General features: G+C 39.1%; 1 protein-coding gene across 1 annotated transcript; it reads left to right on the top strand.

The window, feature by feature from the left end:
* Positions 1-4103: 4103 nt before the first annotated feature.
* On the top strand, positions 4104-25064 carry abhd17c (abhydrolase domain containing 17C, depalmitoylase). Its single transcript, XM_030127497.1, has 3 exons — positions 4104-4928; positions 17315-17494; positions 23303-25064. The coding sequence occupies exons 1-3, from the start codon at positions 4444-4446 to the stop codon at positions 23520-23522; spliced, it is 885 nt and encodes a 294-aa protein (XP_029983357.1). The 5' UTR covers positions 4104-4443; the 3' UTR covers positions 23523-25064.
* Positions 25065-25319: the final 255 nt, after the last annotated feature.

Below are 25319 nucleotides of genomic sequence, written 5' to 3'. Positions count from 1 at the left end.
ATTACTCATTCATGTAATTTTTCATTGTTTTTACCTCAACCAGGAGGTACTGTGATCGCTTTGCTTTGTGCATGCGTGTTTGTTTGTTTGTTAGCAAGATAACTCAAAAAGTTATGGATGGATTTTCATGAAATTTTCAGGAAATGTTGATATTGGCACAAGGAAGAAATTATTAAATTTTGGTGGTGATCGCTTGCCCCCCCTGCCCCCCTAGGCCCAATCACCACCAAAATTTAATTATTTCTTCCTTGTGCCAGTATCAACATTTCCTGAAAATTTCATGAAAATCCGTTCATAGCTTTTTGAGTTATCTTGCTAACAAACAAACAAACACGCATGCACGGGAGGTAGATCTGTCCTGGCGGAGGTCTGCGCTCTCCGAGTGCTTTTCTTGTTTTACCTTGTTATTGTCTTTTGTGTATCTTTATGCTGAGCTCTTGCAATTCGTTCCCAATGTAGTTTTTCTGCAAATGGCAAATAAACTGATTCTGAAAAAATAAGTGATCTAATTTTTATATAGCATATTAAATAAAGGGTGTTTTTTGCATCAAATATGTGGTTTGTTTACATTACAAACATGGTATTTAAAGGGTAAAAATATAACAGTTATGGAGTATTTGATATTTTTTTATGGATCAAGTTGATGAAATACAAAAACATTTCAAAAAGTTAAAAACAAACAATGAAAAACATTGACATTAGGACAGCACTGCACAATATCACCCACTCCGAGATGAGTACAAAATGCACATTGAATGATTTCAGCATTTAACATTTGACCCAGCACAAAAAATAAGAATACATATTAACCAATGTTGCAGTTAATCATTGACATATACCAGGCTGCAAAAAAAAAAAGATGATCCATTTTTTATGTGGTTTAAAGGAATATATATATATATATATATATATATATATATATATATATATATATATATATATATATATATATATATATATATATATATATACATATATATATATGTGTGTGTGTGTGTGTGTGTGCGTGCGTGCGTGTGTGTATATATATATATATACATATATATATACATATATATATACATATTACATGCTTTTGGTGGTTAGAAGGACCTCTATGGGCCAGATGTTCTGTTCACATAAATATAGATATTTTCCTTCTGCTTTTACTCAAATGTGTGTGTTTTATGGACTATTTCTATACATTAGAACATAAAACCAGTACAAACGCTCAGATAAATCATTGTGTTTTCTCATCTCTTCATCTTCCATGCCCATAAACAGATAAAGCCTGACTTTAAGGTTTAATAAATCTGGTTCATAGAGAAGAACAGTCACTTTACTAAATATCTGACAGAGGATAAAACTCCATCAAACTGAAATGAATATGAAATGTGAGTCAACCCATGATGTAGATGTTTTATCTGGATGGATTCTCTTTCCTCCTTTATGTAAATGTCTTTATAATAGATGTTTCTTCGTCTGAACGTCCACCATCAGCTCCACATTCCTCACCGTTTCACAACCTGTGAAAACAGCAGATGAACAGCATTTACCGTCAGAGTAAAGGAGGAGGAGGAGGATCTGTGGATTTATCTCAGCTTCATATCGTCCACTCCCACATCCCTTTATTTATGGATGTTATTCCAGAAACTAGAGGACGACGAAACTACGGTGACTCCAACGCAACAGGAAAACCTCCTGGAGTCAGAAGAAAGAAGTAGAAGAAAACACCTGAATAAACCCAGTCGTTCCTGGATCAAACCATGTTAACGTCACATATTCATCAACATTTTATTAAGCCAAAAAGACCCAGTGTTACTTTTGTGTCAGTTCCTAAATATTTTCTTCTCTATATTTAACTTTTCTTAAGTGATTTATCACAATTTCTTATGACATAACCCTCTGTATTTTGTATTTTGAACTGAACATCAGGTAATTTCCTATATTTCATTTATTGATCATGTAGATGTTCATAAAATCTCAGATTAAATTTGAGGATTATTATATCAAAAACAGAGAAAACTGCTCTCAGACTGTCGGGAATATACCTGCAACACTACAGCATCCACTGGAACTTGGAATGATAATCGTTAAGAGGCTGATATTAAAAGAATGGAAGTCTCCAAATCCTCCTCCTTTTCAAATGTGGATCAATGATTTGTTGTCATTAATACAGATGGAAAAGCTCAGGTCTTTGAGGACATGTTCTGTGAACACTTTTTCCAGTGCTTGGACTCCGTTTCTTGCATGCTTGGTGTAAATTAGATATGACCAAGGATTATATCTGTATACCAGTGACTGTCCTCTGCCTCTGCCCCTGCCCCTCTTTCTTTAAGTAAGGACTGGCTAGATAATTAATTAATTAGTTATTACACACATCTGCACCTTTGTTTTTATATTTTTGTGTTATAACATAACTGAAAACTGCAAAATAAAATTTACATTTAATTCAAATTCAAGCAATAAAAATTAGCTTTTTCTTTCTTTTTTTTTTTTTTGCTTAATTCAAGCAAAAAAAAAAAAAAAAAATCTGCCAATGGAACAAGTGAAAATTATCTTGGTAAGATTTCTTGAGATAAGATTTTCAAGATCTACTGTCTAAAAATAAGTTCTTATATCTCACTGAAAAGTTACTCTTTAGGTGATTATGTCTTAGTTATTTTAAGTGTGATTTGATATTTTGACTAGAAATGAGAAAAATACATTTGGTAAGATTTAGATTTTTTCCAGTGAAACTGAACAACAGACAAATAAACAGAGGATGTTGAAGAAGCAAGTTTTGCTTTTTGAGGGTTTTTTTTTCTTTACTTTTCAGAGGAACCTGATATAAGTGATGTCCAGGATCAGAGTCAACCCTGCAGATACCGATCAAATCATCTGAGCTTTAATAAAGGTGAGAATCTTCTAGAACCACATGACTCTGACCTGAGTTAAAGTATCTGATGTGTTTTATCTGCAGGATGAACGTCTCCTCCACACGGGTCCAGGTATCGACGGATCTGGGATTAAAAACAACCGCTTCCTGCTGCCGACGAGGATTAGAACGACTGAAGACACAGTTTACTGTCCCTAAGAAAACACAAAGACATGAGGACATAACGACTCATGTCCTGTTAAACCTGGTTCCTCTGGATGAGAAGGAGATCTGATGAAGGTCACACATCATCATCATTACATGTTTAAAGGCTGATGTTTGATACTGATTAAAAAGGCAAGAAACCAGTTATTAAAGGTTTTGATTATAATTTCAGACAAATAAAAGGCGGAAAGCAGTAGAACATAGATTCTAGATCACAGATTATAATGACAAGAATATGAAGAAAAATTTAAACAACAAAAGACTGAAACAAGTGTTCTATAGAGAATAAATTTATTATTATTATTATTATTGTTGTTGTTGTTGTTGTTGTTGTTGTTATTGTTGTTGTTGTATCCACACTGGTTGAACAGGATAAAGGCTCTGGTCATGTGACCCACACATGGAATAAACTTTATAGGCTACATACAGTATTCATGTCAAACGAAACATTCTATTACAGATTTGTTTTTAATTAATCATTTACCAGTTTCACTACTTTTATTACTTAAAAAGGTAAAATACTTTTATTTTACTTTAAATCCATTTAATTGTCTGTTAAATCCAAAACTGAATTATAAGAAACACATAAAATAAACTTCATGAAAATAAACTACTGTCCCTCTGACAGTTACTATTTGTACCATAAAAGATAATGATAAAAAAAAAACCAGACAAACTGTCAGAATAAAACTATATCATCAAAATAAATGTAAATAATAAGACAAATATTCTAAGACACAAAATAAGAATCAGTGAATAATAGAAATAATACATAAAAATCTTCATAAGTGAATGAAATGAGGTTCACAAATAAATGTTGATAAAAAATTATTATAACATCAAAACATGATGAGGTGAGGTCATCTGGACCAGAACCAGAACCATGTCCACATGGTTCCACCTGAAATAGAATAGAATTTAAGACAAAAGAATTAAATGTCCATGTCAGGAACCTTTTCATTCTAACGGCTCATTCATTCCGTTTCGGTCCGGGGTCTGAGGGTCCCGGGTCCGGACTGTGCCGGTCTGTGCGGACCGGATATCCGGTTGTAGCGGAAGCCGGCTGTGTCCAGTCCGGACTAATGGCCGTGTTCTCCGCCTTCAGCTCTAGCTCCTCGGTACAGCGTCAGACCCGGGATGAGTAACCGGACCCGGACTCTGCCCCGGGACCATCCGCCACTCTCAGTCCACTCTGGTCCGTGATCTGAACCCAGTCGGTCCGTCCGGTCCAGCCCCGGTCCGGGCTGCGTTTATCCGTTAGCTGCTAGCCCCTTGCCGGCGCTAGCGTTAGCCGCGGACCGCCGACCCTTCATGGACCCGCAGTAGAACCGGAACCAGCCTCGGTCCGGTTCTGTAACGGTCAGTCCCCGGCTCCGCGCCTCATGCCCGGATCAGGCCCCAGGATGAACGGGTTTTCCCTCGGAGAGCTGTGCTGGCTGTTCTGCTGCCCGCCCTGTCCGAGCCGTATAGCCGCTAAGCTAGCCTTCCTGCCCCCGGAGCCCACCTACTCCGTCCACACCGACCCCAGCGGCGCCTCCAGCCTCCACCTGACGGAGCGGGCCGACTGGCAGTACTCCCAGAGGGAGCTGGACGCAGTGGAGGTGTTCAGCACCCGGAGCAGCCGCGGGAACCGGGTCGGATGCATGTTCGTCCGCTGCGCCCCGAACAGCCGCTACACGCTGCTGTTCTCCCACGGGAACGCGGTGGATCTCGGCCAGATGTGCAGCTTCTACATCGGCCTCGGATCCAGGATCAACTGTAACGTGTTCTCATACGACTACTCAGGGTACGGGGTGAGCACCGGGAAGCCCTCCGAGAAGAACCTGTACGCGGACATAGAGGCGGCCTGGCAGGTCCTGAGGAACAAGTGAGTAGAACCGAACCGGGGGGACGGGTGGGCCGGGGTCTGGGCCCTCAAGAGACCCCCAGGACGGGTCTGGTCTGGGTCCAAAGTGAACCCCCAGGACGGGTCTGACTTGAAGGTCTAGTATGAGGTAATGGTCGTGAGATAGATGTCAGATGTCCATTCATCCATTCGTTCATTCATGTGGAAGTTTTTGGTTCTGGTTCTGAGCTGAAGTTGAGTCAGCCAAGTCAGTTTTGGTTTTATGTAGTGGATCCAACAGACCATATCCAGACCCAGGTTCTGGTCTCCATCTCTGGGTTTATTTAATCCTCTGTCTCATAAACTCAGACCAATATGAGTTCTTCTTCACCTCAATAAAACTGATATGAGCAGACGGGTGTTGGTGGTTCTTGTGGTTCCTGTGGTTCAAACGTCATTGTCCTGGTCCAAACTGGGCTCTGATTCACATCCTGATGTAGAACTTTGAACACTGAACACCATCAGAACGTTGAATCTTTACTTGAACTTAATGAATGAACCCAGATGACTGAACTGGATGTGGATCTGTGGTTCTCCTGGTTCTAGAGATGGTTTGGTTCTGGTCTTCATTCCAGCTCTGGTCTGTGAGCAGTTCCTTCTGATCTCTGTTTGTCTGTGGTGACTCATACACATGTTGGAGTTTTAGGTTCAAGGTTTTCATCAGGAAAGTGGATCAGAACCTACATGTCTGAAGTCTGTTTTTACATTCTCAGATGTTTCGTTTTGTTCCGTTTCATTTACTTGCAGTTTTCAGATCCCGTCCAGTCTAGAGGTGTCCATCATGTCCGTGTTCCTCATCTAGTCTGGGTGGAAATGTTGAATAATTCCAGTTCATTTTACCTTCATTAAAACAGTGTCTGCCTCTGACCTGATGGAGACGAACAGGAGATATTAGAATCATGACTTCAGATGATTCCAGTGTCACAGACAATGTTCACCTGAAACATAAAACATTAAATCAGAGACAATGGGGCTGAAAAAGAGGAGGACTGATGCATTGTGGGATGCAGAAACAAACACGTCCAGTGTAGTTTATGTTGGGGTGTTTGTCAGACTGTTGGAGGTCAGTGTCAGAGCGTTGACATGACACTTAAAAAACTGAATTACTGTCTTAGTTTGACTAAAACTGGACTGTAAAAGTTCATGTAAAGGTGTTAGTTTTCCCAGTGGGACTTACTCACCCAGATAATGGGATGAAAGTACATCAACCATGAGCAAAATAAAACAGCAAAATGAACAAAATAAGTAACAAAATGAATAAAAATGAACAACACATGCATTAAACTGAACAAAATAAGCGTCATAATGAGCAAAATACGCACAACAAATGAACAATAAATGCAAGAAATTAACAAAACACATGATAAAATAAATGACCACAAGCAAAATAATCAGTAAAAGGAACAAAACTGGCAGCATAACGTACAAAATAGGCCAAATAATTAACAAAACACACAACAAAATAAGTGAGCAACGCTGATTCTGAAGGAGAAAATGTAAACGTTGTATGATTATAAAGATCAACTACCAACCAGAGTAGTATTTTGCTGGTCTAATCCACTTCAGATCATATTGGTCTGAATGTGGAAGCGGAACTAAAATGATTTTTAACACCATATATTGTGAATATCTTTAGTATTTAGTATATCTTTTGTATTTTTTTGTATTTCATAAATTCATCCCACGGTCCTTTTATCTTTGGTTCCAGGTCTTGGTTTATTTGTGATGAGGTTTATTTAGTTCAGTTGAATCCTGGTGTTGGTTTTATCAGAGCTGATCACGATGCAGATGCTCATAAAGCGGTGGTTTTCAGCAGACACACTGGGGACATTGTCCATCTGTTCTGGTCTATCTTGGTCTGGTCTGGTCTGGTCTGTCTTGGTCTATTTTGAGCTATACTGGTCTGGTCTGTCCTGTTCTGCCTTGGTCTATCCTAGTCTGTCCTGATCTGGTCTAACCCAGTCTGTCCAGATCTGGTCTGTCCCAGTCTGTCCTGGTCTGGTTTCGGTCTATAGTCAGTATTATATGTTTTTTACTAACTGTCCATTTTCAGACTCTGAAAAATAACTGAGAACAAAAACACAACACTGACAGAAAATAACACATCTCTGAGAGTCATAGCAGTGTTTAGAGTCACAAGTTAAAGTTAATTACCATGGCAACGGAATGCTCTAGGCAAAACTGCATTATTATAATTATAAAGGGCTGAAAACACTGTCATTAAATGTCAACTCCTTAGTTTAATGTAATTTAAAGGAAAAAGAAAATCCAAAATAAAAGGGTTGGTGATGACCGCAGATCATAGACCCCCACCCCCCTGCCTGACCCCCATGACCCCGCCCACAGGCCACATATACAGGAAACACTGAGCATCAACATCAGGGACCTAAACTCAGCAGAACACCATGGATGTGGTTATGATGGAAGAGTAAACAGTAAAAGTAAAACTTCAACGCTGTCCCTCTAGACCTCAAACATCACGTGTGCTGATGTTCAACACATCAGTCATACATGCTGTCATGACTTAAAGTCCAGCGGCTCATCTTTGTGACCGTCCATCTTCTGGACACATTCTGTTGGTTTTCATCGGGTCCAGTTCTGGACGTTTGGACCGGTCTCTGTGATGACCACAGAAATGCAGAAGCTGAGGATGCGTTGGTGATTTGTTGATCATTATCTGTGACAGCAGTGGATGCAGAACGTTCCTGAAGCGTTCACATTGACCTCACATCGCTCACAGTCATTTGCAGATGCTTCTGCAGGAAAAATGTGGCGTTTTCCTCGTCTCCTGACAGCATGAACGGCTAATTTTGTGAAGTGATGAAGCACTTTTGAAGTGAATCCAGATTTAATGATAGAGAGGCGGTCGACTCCTGTCACCTCTGTCTTAATGATCAGGCTGAATGCTAATCGGCGGTTTATCGGGGACACCGCACACGCTCAGGTAGTGCAGGCATTTCAGGGTAATCTTGCATGTGACAGATGGTCTGGATGGGTGTCCTCGGCGGCGGCTGTTTGCAGACCGACCTGTCCAAGCAGAAAGCGGCTGATCATTAAGCTCAGCTCGGGGGAGTCCAGCACCTGAGGACCACTTTCATGTTTATTCAATATCTTTTTAATTACATTTGGTGGAAAATCATTAAGACTGTCGCCTTAAACAGCGATTTGTTTTCATGGAGCTCGTCGGCCTCCGGGCTCTGCTGAATCACACCGACTTCTCAGACTTTAGAGGCAAAACTTGGACAAAGACCTATTCAGCTGACATTCTGATAATCGCTAAATGCGTTTATTACACTTGTTGTGACTTTTGGAGCTCGGTGCCTTCGGGCTTTAGCTTTCCAGTATTCGAATGAGCATCTGATGCACACTTTGCATTTCATGTTATAAAAGGTCTTATTATTTTTCACAATTTGTATTAGGTCACATTTCAAAAGTTGTTAATTTTTGCATGATTTTTAAAATTGTCACTCAGCCACTAAAATCAGCACATTGTAAACAATTGAAAATTACTACACTAACACCCTTCTCCAAAGTGAGTAAAAAAAAAAAGCATATTGAGTAATATTGCTGTTAAATGTTGACATCTGTCAGACTGCAAAAATTAAAAAAAAAAAAAAAAAAGTAATCAAATGTTTACCCCGCCCCCCAAAGGGGAGGCAAGGGTTATTGTTTTTGGTATGGTTTGTTTGTTTGTTAACACTTCAGCAGCAAAACTATTGGTTGAATTCATACCAAATTGGGTTTATAGATTGCCAGTGACCCAGAATAGATGTGATTATATTTTGGAAAAAGAAGGTCAAAGTTCAAATTTTTTATGAAAATTTTTTTTTTCTTCCCAGTAGCTTATAATGGCAGACATTCGTCTATGCTGACATCAGCACACACATAGACATGATGACATCAGCTGGATCGATACCAAAATAAGCTACAATATGTGCGAGGGGCGGGGTTTGTTGGGCCCGGCACCACTTGTTACGTAGTATATTGAAATATAAGTTTTTATGTGGTTTTTTTTTTCCCCATTTAAAAAAAAAGGTTGTTTATATTACAAACATGATATTTGAAGGGTTAAAAATAGATGGATAGTAGATAGATAGGTATTCAGTATTTGGTATTTTTGTTTGACTCAAATTGATGAAATACAAAAATGGATAAAAAAAAATTAAGAACAAATTGTGTGAAAAAACATTCTGACTACAGCGCTGCGCAGGTTATGTACTTTTGGTGGTTTTGAACGGTCTCTGGGCAGGATACTGGAGGGTTAAGGATGGATAAGGACGTCTGTTTGGCTGTTGTTTCTCCTACCGTCTCCTTTAGTTAGGACACAGTTAAGTGTCTCCAAGCATCAGGTTGAACCACGGGGACGGACTCGGATCTATGTGGGTCTCATTAAAGCCGTGGGTTGTGATGGTTCTACTTGAAAACCTTCCAGCTCAAAGTATCAGTGTGAAGAAATAACAGTTTGGGCGTTTTGTCAGAGATATCAGTGTGTTGTACTGCAGAGATAAGAGACATTATCAGACTGTGCAAACACATGAATCAGAAAAACACAAAGACCAGTTCACTGCGAGTTGATGGAATGTCCAAACGTCGATCGGGTCCAGAAAACTGACCTAAAAAACCAGACCTGGACTATGCACCGACCTCCACTATCAGAATGTGGAGATTCTGCAGAAACCTCATTCACTATTAGGATTAACTGTGATTAAATATACTTTAATACCAGCTCATAGTGAATCAGACACAGAACACTGGAGATGTTGGTTTCAGACGTATTAACCCTTACCGCCCTGAGGATCTGGACTGGAGTGGATCAGGTCAGGCCCATATGTGACTCAGACCTGATTCCTGATCCAGTAAGTTAATAAAGAAGCTCGTCTTCAACAGAAAACATTTCTGTAAATTTAACTCATGACAACATGGGTTTAAGTTTTTAAGGTTTTAAAGGGGTCATATTTTGCTAAATCCACTTTTATTAGTCTTTGGTACATTTATTTGTATATTTGAGGACTCTAACAGTTCAAAATTTAGAATTTGAACCCTCCAGGTGCTGCAAAGCTATCTTTATATTCATTTTGGCAAAAATTGAGTGGATTTCTACAACCTGTTTTAATTCCTTCTTAATTTGTTGCATCTATAACCAGTTGCGTCACGACATTTGCACATATAAGGTCAAGACCATAATTGTTTCAGCAGCAGTGGTTGTAGTAACAGCAGAAAATATGTCCAAACTTCGAGCTGATTACCTAAAATGTTCAGTTGTTGGTTGAACGGGACAGAGCGGCACAGCCAACAACCTGGAGGGGGTGGGGTCATGTGCATTTAAAAGGCCAGCGCTTAAAACAACCTTTCTGGTGTCATTACTCAGAAATAGGGTTGAAGATGGACCTGTGGAGCTGAATTTATAAAGAATTCAGACCCAAGCAGAGCATTTGCAGTTTATGTAGACCACAGGGAAATGTTTTAAAATGCATAATTTCATTAAAAAAAGCAAAATATCACTACTTTAATGTAAAATGATTGATTATCACAGTAGGTGTCAATCACTGAAGGAAAGTGTATTGATCAGACGTTATTAATGGGTTTAAATTAGTTGCAAAAGATGCAACAAGGTGAAAATAATGAACATAACACACAGATGATGGTTAATACTAAAGCAAAATGCACAAAAATGTAGCTCTATACCATTTTACTGATCGTAAACACAGAAACAACAGGTACTTCATGGTGCGTTCAGGTGCACTTTGTTCATCTGTGTTCAAATGGTTACAAATGGTCAGATATTTTAATCCGCTCGTCGACATCTGACTCCCTTTCATTTTCCTTCTGTATGTTTTGATAATTGGATCTTAAATTCATAACAATATCCCACTCATTTCCACATGTTTTGAAGTATCATTTCTTTTTCATTAAAACACCACAGTCCTCTGGTCTCTGATCATTTTCAGTGTATTTAACAGCAGCATTTGTTCAATAATTAATCACTAAACTCCAATCCAGTGAGTGCAGTACTGCCTTGAGGTAATCATGTTTCCTGGTCGTTTCTGTATAAATAAAACTGAATTGACTCGACCCTCAGATGATTATTCTCAGTGTTCTGTAAAGTTCTGGTTCCAGATCAGTCTGGAGTTGACCCGTACCAACCCTGACGTCGTTCAGACCGACCCGTGTTCAGTTTTCTTAGTTTCATTTCCGTCTGGAGTGTGAAAGGTGAGCCTTGGCGCTGCCTTCGGCGCCCGGTGCCAGAGTTAATATTTCCGTGGCGTTGGTCCATGGCGTGTTTACTCTGGTCATTTTAGCCTGGCCTCATTTCCACACGGACACACGGTGCTCTGTCTGCAGCTCAGACTGGAACAGGCTTTTACAGTGTGGACGTGACTGTTTGTGTTTCCATTCATTCCTGAAGATGCCTCTGCTTCGACAGGAACCTGTTGGGTTTCCACATCCACCGTCTGGTTAAAGACGGGAGTTCATTCACGATCCAACAGCTGTAATGTTCTGTCATTTATCTGGACCTGTTGGACCTGCTCAGTTTTCATTCTGGGTCTAATCCTGCCTTCATGTGCTATGGGAATTATGGTAAATACTAGTTTTTCAGACCATTTCAACATGGCGTAGAGCAATGAGGGATTCGTTGCAAATGCTAAACAATGCTTTTATTAATGTTCTGCTGCCATTAGCTGATGATTTTGCACATTTTTGGCATGCGCAATTTGCAAAAACAATAATTTCTCAAAAAAAAACATACTGTAGCAGAGGAATTAACACATCTAAAACTGTTTTACCCAAGTAGCAGGTCATGATAAATAGTTTGTCAGCCATTTTTCATTTCACTACGACAACAAAAGCACTTGAACACAACACACCTGTAATTTCGAATTCACTAGTGGAAAGCATCATCATATCGATAGCACGTGAAGGCAGCACAAAGCCCATGAGGACCAGACGATTCAACTTCCTGTTTCAGTGTCACATGGTGTCTCCATGCCCCGCCCCCTTTTGGGAGGCTATCAGCACACCCAGTCCAGTTTATTTTCAAAGGATAAATGAATCTGAACATGGTTACATAAAAATAACAATGAAATGATATTTTAGACATGTTGAGTTCGGTTTGGTTTCTCCTCAATCCAAACCTAAATAACAATGTGTACTTGTAATGGTTTAGTACTGATATTGACTGTTAAATCCTCTGTTTGTGAGGTTTTCAGCCCAGTTGTAAAGTGCTGCAGCTGCTTTAACTAAAACCAAACGTATTCAGGCTAATTAGTAAACATCGCTATAAATGTAACTAATTTGCATAGAGTTGGTAATGTAGTTTTAGTGCAAGCTGCTGAACCACTTTAAAAAATTGGCTAAAGCCTCACAAATAGATCAAACACACATTATTATTACTAAAGCATTACAATTATTCATTTTTATTTAGGAGAAAAGTCTACATTGCTCATTAGCATTCACACACTTTGGCCACATTCGGCCCAATATGATCTGAAGTGGGTCGGACCAGCAAAATAATAACCTTTAAATAATGATGACTCCAAACTTTTCTCTATATTTTACAGTGAATTATTATTAGTAATAGTTATTTTAATTACATTATGAAAATGTTTTAACCACCCTTGAAAAAAATGCGAATAACATGACCAACCTGAAATGCCTTAAACAAAATAAGTGCAATTTTACCAATATGTTAGTTTATCATTTACACATGTATGTTCAAACTTACATATACACAGTACATTTAGTAACAGGCAGAATATTATTAAAATTGCACTTATATTTCTTTAGACATTTCAGCTTGCTCATGGTTGCTGAGATTGTTCCGTTTTTGTGAAAGGATAGTTACTTTTTTCACACTGATCATATTTTATGTGTGATCACGTTTTAATGTCATATAATGCGATGTTCTATTGACATGGGAGCAGCTTTCGGTTCGTGTCTTCTCTGTAAAAGCAGCAGAAGCTGGGATGAGTTTGGAGGAGTTGGGTCTTCACGGGTTTATTAATGTTCACGTCCTTGAACTGGATTAAATCAGGCTGAAGGAGGAGTAATATGGTTAAATGTTTAATTCAGGAGCTCTGTGGAATTAGTTAATTATTACAAATAACTGCAGTTAATGATAATGTGGTCTCATTTGAGTCTAGTACTTTTTTAGTTCAACACATTTATTGGAACGTAGAAAATGACATTGGATATTTGTTCATTAAAAAACTCTGATTATGACAGATATGACATTAGTAAAGTTAATATATATTAATTGTTGTCCTTATTTAATAATCTGTTAGTTTCTTCTTGATCTGTTAGAGCGTGATTAGTGGTATTGATATTAAATGACGCTAAAAGTTCATCAATCACTGAATTTAAACCATGTTTATTTTAAATTTATTTATCTTAATATTGTTCAGTGACATAAAACATTTAGTTGTTGGTGAATAAACAGCAACAGAAAGAAAAGACAGATCAATTAATCACTTAAAATATGGAGAATATGGAGGTTAGACGATAAAAATCAGTTTAAATAGATGTTTGACAGTTAATTTGATGTTTACCACCTCATTTAATGGCGACTTCTGTCAGATTTCTATGTATTTATAACTTTGACCCGTGTTCAGTTTAATGGTCCTGGTTTTAATAAGGTGTAAAATTTCAGCTTCCTCATGCTCCAAACTGTGACTATGAGCCTAATGGAGATCCATCAGAGTGGTGTTGTCTGTGTTGTCATGGTGACAGTCGGGGGAGGGGGGGGGGGGGGGGGGGGCTCTGTCTGTCCATATGTGGGGTCATAAGCTCCATCAGCGAAGGGGCTTCAGTCACTTCAGTCTCTGCTTATCAGAGGATGGTCGGCCTCATCCAGGAGATTAGTCACAGTCGGCCTGTTATCTGAAGTGCCGCGACCGTGGCATCACTTCACAGGACGCACACAGACCAGACCGACCCCCCCACCCCAGCACCGGACCCCCCCCAAATCCACCGTCACGCCTTCCTCTTAAGTCCGACTCTAATCCTCCTGCTCCTTGTCTCTGGCAGGAGGTGGGAGGCTTCGCTCAGAGCTTCCTCCCAGAGTCAGAGTCCTGGCCCGCGAACACGCCATCCCATCCCATCCCCCTCCCCAGACCCCCCCATCCCGTCTCCCTGACAGGTTGTGGACTAGCCTGCTTCCTGTCAGCGCTGCACTGTTTGTCTAAAGGAGCTGGAGAAGAAACGCTGCAGAAAATCAGTCTGAACCCGGTACCAGGCACCGACTTGAACTACAAACAGTTTATTTTACAGACGAGGAAACCCTTCAATGTCTGAAATTGCTTATTATTTTGTTGATTATTTCGCTCATTTTGTTGATATTGTTGATAATTTTATTTATTTTGTTAATTTTTTTTTTTTTTTTGGTTAGGTTTTTTGCGTTGTTTTTTCAAGAGCTAGAGACGAAATGCTGCTGAAAATCAGTTTAAACTCGGTACCAGGCACCGACTTGAACCACAAACAGTTTATTTTATAGACGAGGAAATGATTCAGTGTGTGAGAACATTTGTGTACATGTAGACGACAAGAAAGACCTGGAATTAATGCTGTGTCAATAAAACACCAACAGTTCAGAGGAAAATATCACCGTTATTAGAAGAGTCTTTGTAACTGAAGTCCAGTTTTTCACAGCTGATTCATTAGGTCTGAGCATTTTGGTTTAACCCATGAATGAAAACACCAGATAGTTCAGATTAGAGGAAGTTATGGGATTGTAATGACACTAAAAACAAGAGAAAAATATTAACAAAAGTCGGTAACAATGAGCCGAATTTAACACATGGATGTAGACGATGACGATGGGATGAATCTTTCTGAGCCACAACGAAAGTGAAAGAGAAACGAACCAGACCAGGTGTAGATGAAACTCATGGACTTAGATCAGAACAAGAACATGAATGACATGAGGAAGTGACTCAACCTGTTAAAGTCCAGCTCAAAAACAAAAAAAAAGTCCAACTGTGTTTAGAAACCATCATGGCTGAAGGATGAACCGACTGGAACTGACACTTCCAGTGAGGGTTTGGCTGATGCTGATGTTGGTTTTCTTTCTTTTATGTCACTAGCTGATAGATCGTGAGCTATTGTGAACGTGCCGTGTCCATCATCATTGTTGTCGTCATCTTCGTCATTGGCGACGGTGTCCTTGTTAGCGATTTCATCACACATCTTCTCTGATGAAACTACTGGTCAGATTCATTTCAAATTTCATATGTAACTTCCTTGGGACAATGTCTACAAAGTTTGTTGACAGTTTTGAGCAATTTTGATTTTTGGAATATTAAAAATTGGCCTTCTACTGGTCCTTATTTGAATGGCTTATAACATGGAAATGGTTAAAGATATCAATATAGTTACTATTGAAACTTGAGGTCACCAATGTCTAGATTTCAACAATCTTCTTTGAAACTACTGGTCAGATTCACTTAAAAATGTTTGGGACAAAGTCTTCAAACTTTGTTCAGTTTTGAGAAATTCTGATTTTTGAATTTGACAAATTTTTGACATATCAGTTTGCTTTTACTTATAATGGTCCATATTTTGATGGTTTATAACATGGAAATGGTTAGAGATATAAACATAGTTACTAATAAGCACTGATATGAAGTCATGGACTTTGATTGAATTAGTTGAGTTCTCCTCCAGTGAAAGTACCACCCACTTCTGTTGGGAGATTGATCTGCTGCATCCAGACCACAGGACTCAGAACCTGACATCCTCACAAATTCATTGTTATTACTGACTCTTGATAGAACATGTTGGTTAGATACAGGGACATTGGTCCTATTTTTGTTTATATATCATTTGTTATGTATAAAACTGGACTAACTCAGTCTTTGAGCCCTTCATTTTCTTACATTGATGAGCTCTGAACTGATGGTGGTTATTTCTGATGTAGCATGTCGTCAGTGTTTCCTGCCTCATATTCAGAAACAGTTTCCGCAGGAACCAGGTTTATTTTTACTGTTGAATCTTCTGTTGCTGTGGAGGAAGGATAACGGTCATCGATCTGTTTCAGGACGATGTCAACGCCGTCTTCTCTCTACAGCCTGGACCTTTATCAGGTTGTTTTTGGAGGATTAAATCTGTTAAACTTAATTAGAACTGAAACATTCAGAGAACAGGAGGTCTAACACATCCTCAGGAGGTTTTGCTGTCGTCTACAAAACTGTCAGTCTGGCGTCCACCTTGTTGACTCCTCCCCCTTCCATCGTCTCCACCCCCTGGTTGTCATACCAGTCATTCCATCCCGTCCACATGTCTGTAGATCCATCCCATCAGCCCCAGCTTTGACGTGTTGATACCGGTCTGTTATTAAAACCGGGGCCTCATGTCATGTGTGCGTTATTATCACGTCCAACCACAAAACCACAACATGATGAGTCCATGAGATCCTGAATAAACATGAGACCAGGTTCCATCCAGATCCTGAATGAACATGTCCACAAGAGACCAGATTCCATCCAGATCCTGCAAAAGGGGGTTACCCTGTCTAGACGGACCATGGTCTGCATTTGCACCGTTTTACAAAAGAGTTTTTTTGATTACGGTATTTTGCTATTTTTATTATTATTTTGTTCATTTTTGTTCCTTTTATTTAGTATTTTGTAAATTTTTGTGCATTTTGTTGATTATTTTATTCACTTTTGTGCATTTTGTTTAGTATTTTGTAAATTTTTGTGCATTTTGTTGATTATTTTATTCATTTTTGTGCATTTTGTTGATTATTTTATTCAGTTTTGTTCCTTTTGTTTAGTATTTTGTAAATTCCTGTGCATTTTGTTGATTATTTATTTTTGTGCATTTCATTGATTATTTTATTTTATTCATTTTTGTGCATTTTATTGATTATTTTTTTCATTTTTGTTCATTTTGTTGATTATTGTATTCATTTTTCTTCCTTTTGTTTAGTATTTTGTAAATTTTTGTGCATTTTGTTGATTATTTTATTCATTTTTGTCCCTTTTTGTGGATTATTTATTCATTTTTGTCCCTTTTGTGGGTTATTTATTCATTTTTGTTCATTTTGCTGATTATTTTATTGATTTTTTTGTTGTTGTTGTTGCTTATTTAATTAGTTTTTGTTCAAGTGTTTTTTTTCCTGTTATAAAACCTCAGTAAATTAATGCCATAAATGTCATATTGTCTGAGCTAAAGGGTTAAAGACATGTTCATTTTAAAGGCAGGTCACAGTAAATATGACCATTGTGGTTTATAGAAGCGGTTTCTGTTCATTATGTTTGTTAATTATCCGTACCATTGGAGACTGGACATGACTCACCTGTGACGTCGACCTTTGACCTTTTCCAGGTGTAGAAATGTTGTAACTGAATGGTTGTATCGTGTTGGTCCAGGTACGGTGTGACGCCAGAGAACATCATCCTGTACGGTCAGAGCATCGGCACCGTCCCCACCATTGACCTCGCCGCCCGCTACGAATGCGCCGCCGTCATCCTCCACTCGCCGCTCATGTCCGGTCTGAGGGTCGCCTTCCCCGACACGCGCAAGACCTACTGCTTCGACGCCTTCCCCAGGTGAGTCCACGCCCAACAGACGGCAGGCAAAGGGGCGGAGCTTCAGAGAACACCTGTTACACCCGTGACCTCTGATCTTTAGGCTCAGCGACAGTGAAATACACAACTTCTGATGGAGAAATCGACCGTAAATCTATGTTTTACAGCTGATATTCCGGACATTTTCATTCAGGTTTAAAAGGATATTTATCACCTCTTCTCCCTGATGAGTTTTTGTTGAAGTCATTGGTTGAATCGATGAAACCTTGGATTCAGACACTGAAGAAAAACGATAAAGACAGACTCGACCTCAGGGTTCAGATACTTTGTTATTGAATTTGTTTTTTTTTGTGTTCTGATCTATAATCCTACATGCATCTGCAAATACCATTAAATTCATCGTTTTTCTGAGTCATTTAGGTGAATCTGAAAATAAGCCAAGTTTTCATCCAATACTTAGCTGAAGTTGACATCGCTTTTCTTTCTTAAAGGTTGTGAATCATGAAAAGGTTGAATTTTTGTCCATGTCAGGCTTGTTTTAATGTTTGTCAGCATTGACAAGAATGAGTTGAATTTGATCAAACAGCGACAGATGTCTTTAGTTTTTCATCTTTTGTCTATAACTGTCATAGTATGGTTACTTTTTTACCTTTTTTGAAGTTGCTTTTTTGATCAAATCTATCATTAATTGAACATAAACTGTCTCCAACCTTATTTTGTTCATTCTTATTCATTTTATTAGTTATTTACTTACTTATTTACTTATTTTGTTTACTTTATTAGCTTATTTCGTTTATTTTTCTTCATTTTTGTTCATTTCATTGATCTCTTTGGCTGTTTTTTTTATTTTGTTGCTTATTTTAGTCTTTTTTACATCATTTTAGTAAATTTGTTTAGCATATTTTTCCACATTTTTTATTATTTTATGAATATTTTATTCATTTTTATTCATATTATTTATTATTTAATATATATACGTATATCTAAATCAGGCATATCCAACAACTGTCATTTATCAAACTGTGGGTTTTACTGGTGAATCAGTGTTGTAGAAGATGACGATGTTTCCACATTCACTACAGAGCCTCTGAACGTCCAAATGGGTCATATCTGATGACCATGAAAAGATGACAAACTCTATTTTACATCAATTATTTACATGTATTGATAGGATTAGTGGATCAACAGGTATTAAACATTTACATTAGTAGATGGTTTTGGTCGATGGAGGATGTTTGGGTCTTAATGGGTTAAAATAGTTTTAATTCCTAAATGATTATTGCCATATTTTCATCAAACCCCTGAAGTTAAAGCTGGAAGTCCGCACTTCAGTCACATCTGGATTAATTCATTTCAGATCCACTGTGATGGTGAACAGAGGAAAAACTACAGAAGTAGAGTCACCGTCCAAATCCTTGCATTCCCTGTAACTGAACCCAGATCTGCTCTGACTCTTTGTGGTAAAGTCGAGCCCCAGCGTCGCCTTCACTCGAATAACTAGTCGTAAACACCCTGAATCCTCCAGGAGACGGTGTCCGGTGGTGACACACAAACAGACGTGTGTCGACATCATTAAAACTGCCTGGAGGCTGACGCCAGCCTCTGACTCATCCTCAGCATCCTCACGGTGTCGTCACGGTAACAAGGCTAAAGTTCAGGCCAACAAACCCGAACTCTGAAAAAAGCTGCAGGAGATGGAAAACAAAACCAGTAAATGTATAAACAATATGATGGCGTTCGACGGGTTCAACATTCACATCAGTCAGTAATGATAATTAAAGTTAAGTCATTAAAGTTTAAAGGCTGATTCTGGTTCTGGAGGAAAAATGAAGGAAACAGACAATTATTAAAAGTTTTAAATAATTCATGAAAGACGCAACAAGATGAAAATTAAGGAAAAGATGCTTATGTGAGTGTGGAAAAAGTAAAAAGTATGGTTTAGTAAGATTTAGCACATTTAACCCACTGGTATTCAAGTGAGCTTATTATGCACACTTAGCATTTCATGTTATAAAAAGTCATATTTTTCACAATTTGTTTTTGGCCAGAATTCACAAGTTGTTCATTTTTGCAGGATTTTTAAAATTCTGATGCAGCCAATATGGGTAGGACTGTTGTGTCCCCAACAGGTGGCGCTGTAGATGATATTATGGCTGTAATAACTAGAGTAGAAGAAGTGGAGCATTCTGTCCTTTTTTTTTTTTTCATGGGTGATTCATATTTACTAATATGTTTTTATATTTATGATGCAGGTTTCAGACTTTGACGTTAGAGCTAAATGTTCACTACGTCAGAATTTCCATTACCTGCATGTGAATTTGCTCTTAGATGGAAAAAAGATGGTTAAAACAACCTGAAGCGTGTATTGAATCAGGTTTTTCAGCCTCCATAATTATTTTCTGGTGCAAAATGTAGATTAAATTCATTTTAAATAATCTAACAAATATGCTCCGGGCGAAGACCAAGGTTCAGGAGATGAACAGACAAAGAGAGTCCACGTCTTTAACATGTTATGTTTTAAACCTTTTTGTATTTATTTATTTATTTATTTATTTTTGATCTGCTCTAGCATTTTTAGTTTTTTTTCCACATATGGTCATAATGATGATGTGGACTTGTAGACTTTTTTTTACTGTAAAAACACCATCCTGTTCACTCAGATCCTCCATCTGGATGGGACGATGCAAAATAGTGATAATTGGCACCAAATCCACTGAAACCAAGGAGACTGTGAACATATGTGTGTGTTAAAACATTCAGAGTAGGAGTAAAAACACATCCTGAAGTGCAGGTACTGAAGTACAGGTACTGGTGCTGAAGTGCAGGTTATTATCGTTAACGAAAACGAACGAAATGACGAAAACTAAAATTGAAAAAACATTTTCGTTAACTGAAATAAATAAAAACTCTAATTAAAAGAAAAAAACGATAACTAACTGAAACTGTATTGTGAGCTTACAAAACTAACTAAAACGTATAAAAATTATGGATACAATTCCCTTCGTTTTCGTCTCTGTCAATGTCGGATTGATATGAAATTAATTTATTTCGCTTCAGCAGTTTGAGCTGGTGACACCATACGACACTTCACAGTCTGTCATGTCTGGTCATTTGTGGTTTCCAGTCGTCTTCTGGTCCCCACTCTACCTGGAACATACAGACTAAAGCTGGGACACAGCAGCACAGTCCTGTCTGGGGTTTACTGTAGTGATACATGGGTCGTTTTTTTTTTTTTTTTTTTGGCGTACCGTGTGTGTGTGCGTGAGTGACAAACAGAGCTGAGCTAAAGGACAGTCAGTGTTGAACTAGCATCCAGGTTAAAACTGGAGAGTTTATCACCATGAAAAGGCCTTCCAAGCCCTGAACTGCACAGTTTAGAAGAGGAGAAAAGAGGAGGATGAAAACTAATCCAATTACAGAGGTATGGAACCTGTTATAATGTTAAAAAATGTTTGATGTTACTAGCTACAGCTAGCTGAACTGAACTGAAGCAAAGTTGGCTAATAATGGAACTGGAGATGATTAAGAGATGAGAAATCTGCTAAGGTGTGGTTGACTGATGAGGAACTGGGTTATATATGTTTATAAGTGGTTTGTATATGTTTCTGTCTGCTTTAACTGCTGGTTAGCTGGTTTATAATAGGTTCCTATCTGGTTTAACTGCTGGTTAGCTGGTTTATATATGTTTCTATCTGCTTTAACTGCTGGTTAGCTGGTTTATATATGTTTCTGTCTGCTTTAACTGCTGGTTAGCTGGTTTATATATGTTTCTGTCTGCTTTAACTGCTGGTTAGCTGGTTTATATATGTTTCTGTCTGCTTTAACTGCTGGTTAGCTGGTTTATATATGTTTCTGTCTGCTTTAACTGCTGGTTAGCTGGTTTATATATGTTTCTATCTGCTTTAACTGCTGGTTAGCTGGTTTATATATGTTTCTGTCTGCTTTAACTGCTGGTTAGCTGGTTTATATATGTTCCTATCTGCTTTAACTGCTGGTTAGCTGGTTTATATATGTTCCTATCTGCTTTAACTGCTGGTTAGCTGGTTTATATATGTTTCTATCTGCTTTAACTGCTGGTTAGCTGGTTTATATATGTTTCTATCTGCTTTAACTGCTGGCTGCTTTGTGCATCTCCTCTCATGCTTTGCACATCTTCGCATTGTTTCACGTAAGTGACGTTGTGTATGGATTGCACCCCACCTCAACCTGCTATAGGGAATTTATACATTGTACGGTACATTGTGTCTCTGCTCAGTCCATGAGCCGCCCTAACCCGACCCCCAAATAAAGTGTCCAGGGTAACACATATCCACGCCTCACTAATTTCTTTGAATAGGATGATGAGGAAGATAAAATATATGAAATAACTAAAACTAATACTAAAACTAAACTAAACTAAACTAAAACTAAGCATTCAGAAAAAAACGATAACTAATAAAAACTAACAAACCTGCTCTAAAAACTAATTAAAACTAACTGAATAAGAGAAAAAAAAAGTCAAAACTAATTAAAACTAAACTATAATTAAAAATCCAAAACTATTATAACCTTGGCAGGTACAGGTACTGAAGTGCAAGGACTGAAATACAGGTACAGGTACTGAAGTACGGGTACTGAAGTACAGGTACAGGTACTGAAGTGCAAGTACTGAAGTACAGTTACTGAAGCACAGGTACTGAAGTACAGGTACCAAAGTCCAGGTAGTGGTACTGAAGTACTGGTACTGAAGTGCAGGTACTGCAGTATTTGTATGTGGTTCATGTATCTGCTGCAGTTGAACGTGTTCGTGTCCTGGTTCATTCTCGGTTCCAGCTGTGAACGGAGCAGGATCATTGTTTTATTCCATCTCAAATCAAATTATCTGCTGATAATTTCCTGGCTTTAATCTTCGTAACCTCTACACGAGCGCGAGGCCAAGGGAGATTAGTGATGACTTAGTATTCAGAGCAGACGCCACCGCCGCTCATTCAGGCCGTGACAGGAGGCGATGGGCGCCACCCGAGTCCGTCAAGGTGACAGCGTTCCACCATCGCCAGTTAATTTCATCTGTTCCACTCGTTCTTTTCAGTTTCAGATTAGATTTAATTAGTCTCTGTCCGAGTTTTAGTTTGTGTTCTGTGAAAAGGCCTCGTTTGATTGGATGATCGTCGCCCAGGAAACGGCCACCTGGTCAATAGAAATTGGAACGATTATATTAGTCATCACTGGAATCTGTCGTCTCCCAGTTGTTGGTTTATAGAAATAAAACAGAAACAAAGACTAAAATCATACCTGTCCCCTTCATTTGTACAGATGTAGATGAAGGTAAAGGGTTTCATCTAATAATTAAACCCCATCATCATTGCCTCTGTCTATTTTAACCATCAGTTCTTCTGTTTTGTTCGCTTTTACACCATTAAGGATCTACCAGTTTGTTTATTTCATCTCTGAGGGCGGAGTCAGCCGGACAGAAGGTCACATGACGCAGAATCAGGACATGATTTTCAGGCTGCAGAGGCTTTTTACTATAAAACTGCATTTTTCATCATTTTTAACCATAATATTACAGTTTTGGATAAAAGATGAAGAAAAACCAGAAAAATCTGGCATTGATTAAATGATGGTTAAATTGAAAACTGAAGTTGTTTTCTGTTTTTTTCTCATTTTGTTTCATGAAAACAAAGACATATAGAAAAATAAGTTCAGTGAACTATTGTAAAACTTGGTCCTGGTTCCGGTACATGTCCTGGTCCTGGTCTTATTTCCATTCCTGGTCTTGGGTCCGGTCCAGATCTTGGTCCAGGTCCTGGTTCTGTTCCTGGTCTCTAACCTTGTGTCTTCTGTCCACAGTATTGACAAGGTGTCCAAGGTGGCGTCCCCGGTGCTGGTGATCCATGGGACCGAGGACGAGGTCATCGACTTCTCCCACGGCCTCGCCATGTACGAGCGCTGCCCGCGTGCCGTCGAGCCACTGTGGGTGGAAGGGGCGGGGCATAACGACATCGAACTGTACGCCCAGTACCTGGAGAGACTGAAGCAGTTCATCTCCTTCGAGCTGCCGGCGTCCTGAGGCCCACGGGTCCAGAACCGGGCCTGGTCCGCCTCCACGCGGTGCCCCGCCCCCTCCTGGTGGCCGGCAGAGCAGCGGCGTTCCGGGTGTTGAGGTGTGGCCAACGTGTGCAACTCAGACTTTTGGTTGTAGTGCGTCCAGAACCGGGTCGGCACCACATGTGGACCCAGGGTGCCAACGAGCCCTAGACGCTGTTTGTACTCGCTGCTAAATCTGGAATCATTTCACACTCCGACTCTCTGTCCTTGAACGCCTCACCCTGTCCGAGAACACTTCACCCTGTCCATGTCCCTGAACGCCTCACCCTCTATCCCTGAATGCCTCACCCTGACCTTGAACGCCTCACCCTCTGTCTCTGAACGCCTCACCCTCTATCCCTGAATGCCTCACCCTGTCCTCGAACGCCTCACCCTTTCCCTGAATGTCCTCTGGTGGTAGAGATTCATATCAGTCAATTTCAATGACAAACAAAATCCTTAAGTTTAATGAAAGTAAAAGTTGTAATAAGACCAATCCAACGAGGTTCATTTCATTCATGTTTATTATGAAATGGTTCAGTCTGAGTTTGACGGATCTTAAACTGGTTCTAAACTCATCTGTCGACTGAATATTTAACACTAATGTAATAAAATGTCTGACTCCAGGAGAAAATGAAGTAAATATTCAAGTTAAAGTCATGATTTCACGTGACGTCAACTCAGATTTGAACTTGGTTTTGGATTCGTTGTCTCAATCAAACTGTCCCTTATGATCTGATCTGCCACTTTAGCCCCGCCCCCTCTGCCCTTGTTTGCCACGTTAACCCCACCCCCAGCCAGACCTTGGCTCCTCCTTCTCACTGAGAGTCTTTTCAGATCTTCAAGCTTGATTTTTTTTATTCTTTTATACCACGTAAAGAAGAATAGATTTTTGCACCTGGAGACAAATTGAAGTTTTTTACTTATATCTGTTTTTACGTTGACCGGTCGAGTTCACAGCTGCACCGATGACGTGCAGGTATTTTCAGGTAATGATTTTTCTGTGTTCAGATGTTTCTTGTTTTTTTTTTTTGTTTTTTTTTGTTTCTATGTTTTTGCATTCCATGTTTTTTCTTAATCACAGTCAGAGGCTGGATTTGTTTTTGGTCGTGTGTGTTTTTTGTGACCTCGCTGCAGAGATGTTCAGGTTCAAGGATTGTTATGAATCTGTGGGTTATGGACGTTCACGCCTGAACTCTGTGGATGACGTCGCCCTGATGCTGCTGCTGAATGGGAAGAAGAATAAAACACTGTTAATATTAACACTGTAATGTCTGCAGTCACTGGTAAACTGAAAATATGTTCATCTAGAGAAACAAACTGGACCTAAACCAGTGGACACTAAAGGTGGACGAGACCAAACATGAACATCAGTGGATCTGATGAAATTGTGGAACTTATTAAGCTGTGGATTTAATAAAACTGTGGATCCTCCAACTGACGGAGCAGCAGGTATCAGGACTGAACCTGTGGAAATACCTGAACATCATCTGCAAAAGGACGGAGCTCATGTCCTCAAAAAAAACCAAACCACAAACGGGACGACGTCGACAAATGAAAGACAAACCACAGATGCATCAGGCTTCACAAACAAAACAAGTGGTGCCAGGCACAACAAACCCTGCCCCTCGTACATATTCAGCATATTTATTTTAAAAAATCATTAAAAAAAAGTGAACTTTAACCTACTTTTCCCAAAATGTAATGACATCTATTCTGGGTCACTGGCAATTCATAAACCCAATTTGGTAGGAATTGAACCAATAGTTTTGCTGCTAAA

This window comes from Sphaeramia orbicularis, chromosome 3 (assembly GCF_902148855.1).
Source record: "Sphaeramia orbicularis chromosome 3, fSphaOr1.1, whole genome shotgun sequence".
NCBI classification, from domain to species: domain Eukaryota; kingdom Metazoa; phylum Chordata; class Actinopteri; order Kurtiformes; family Apogonidae; genus Sphaeramia; species Sphaeramia orbicularis.
Note: the sequence above shows the minus strand (reverse complement) of the source record. Positions and strands in the feature narration are given on the sequence as shown.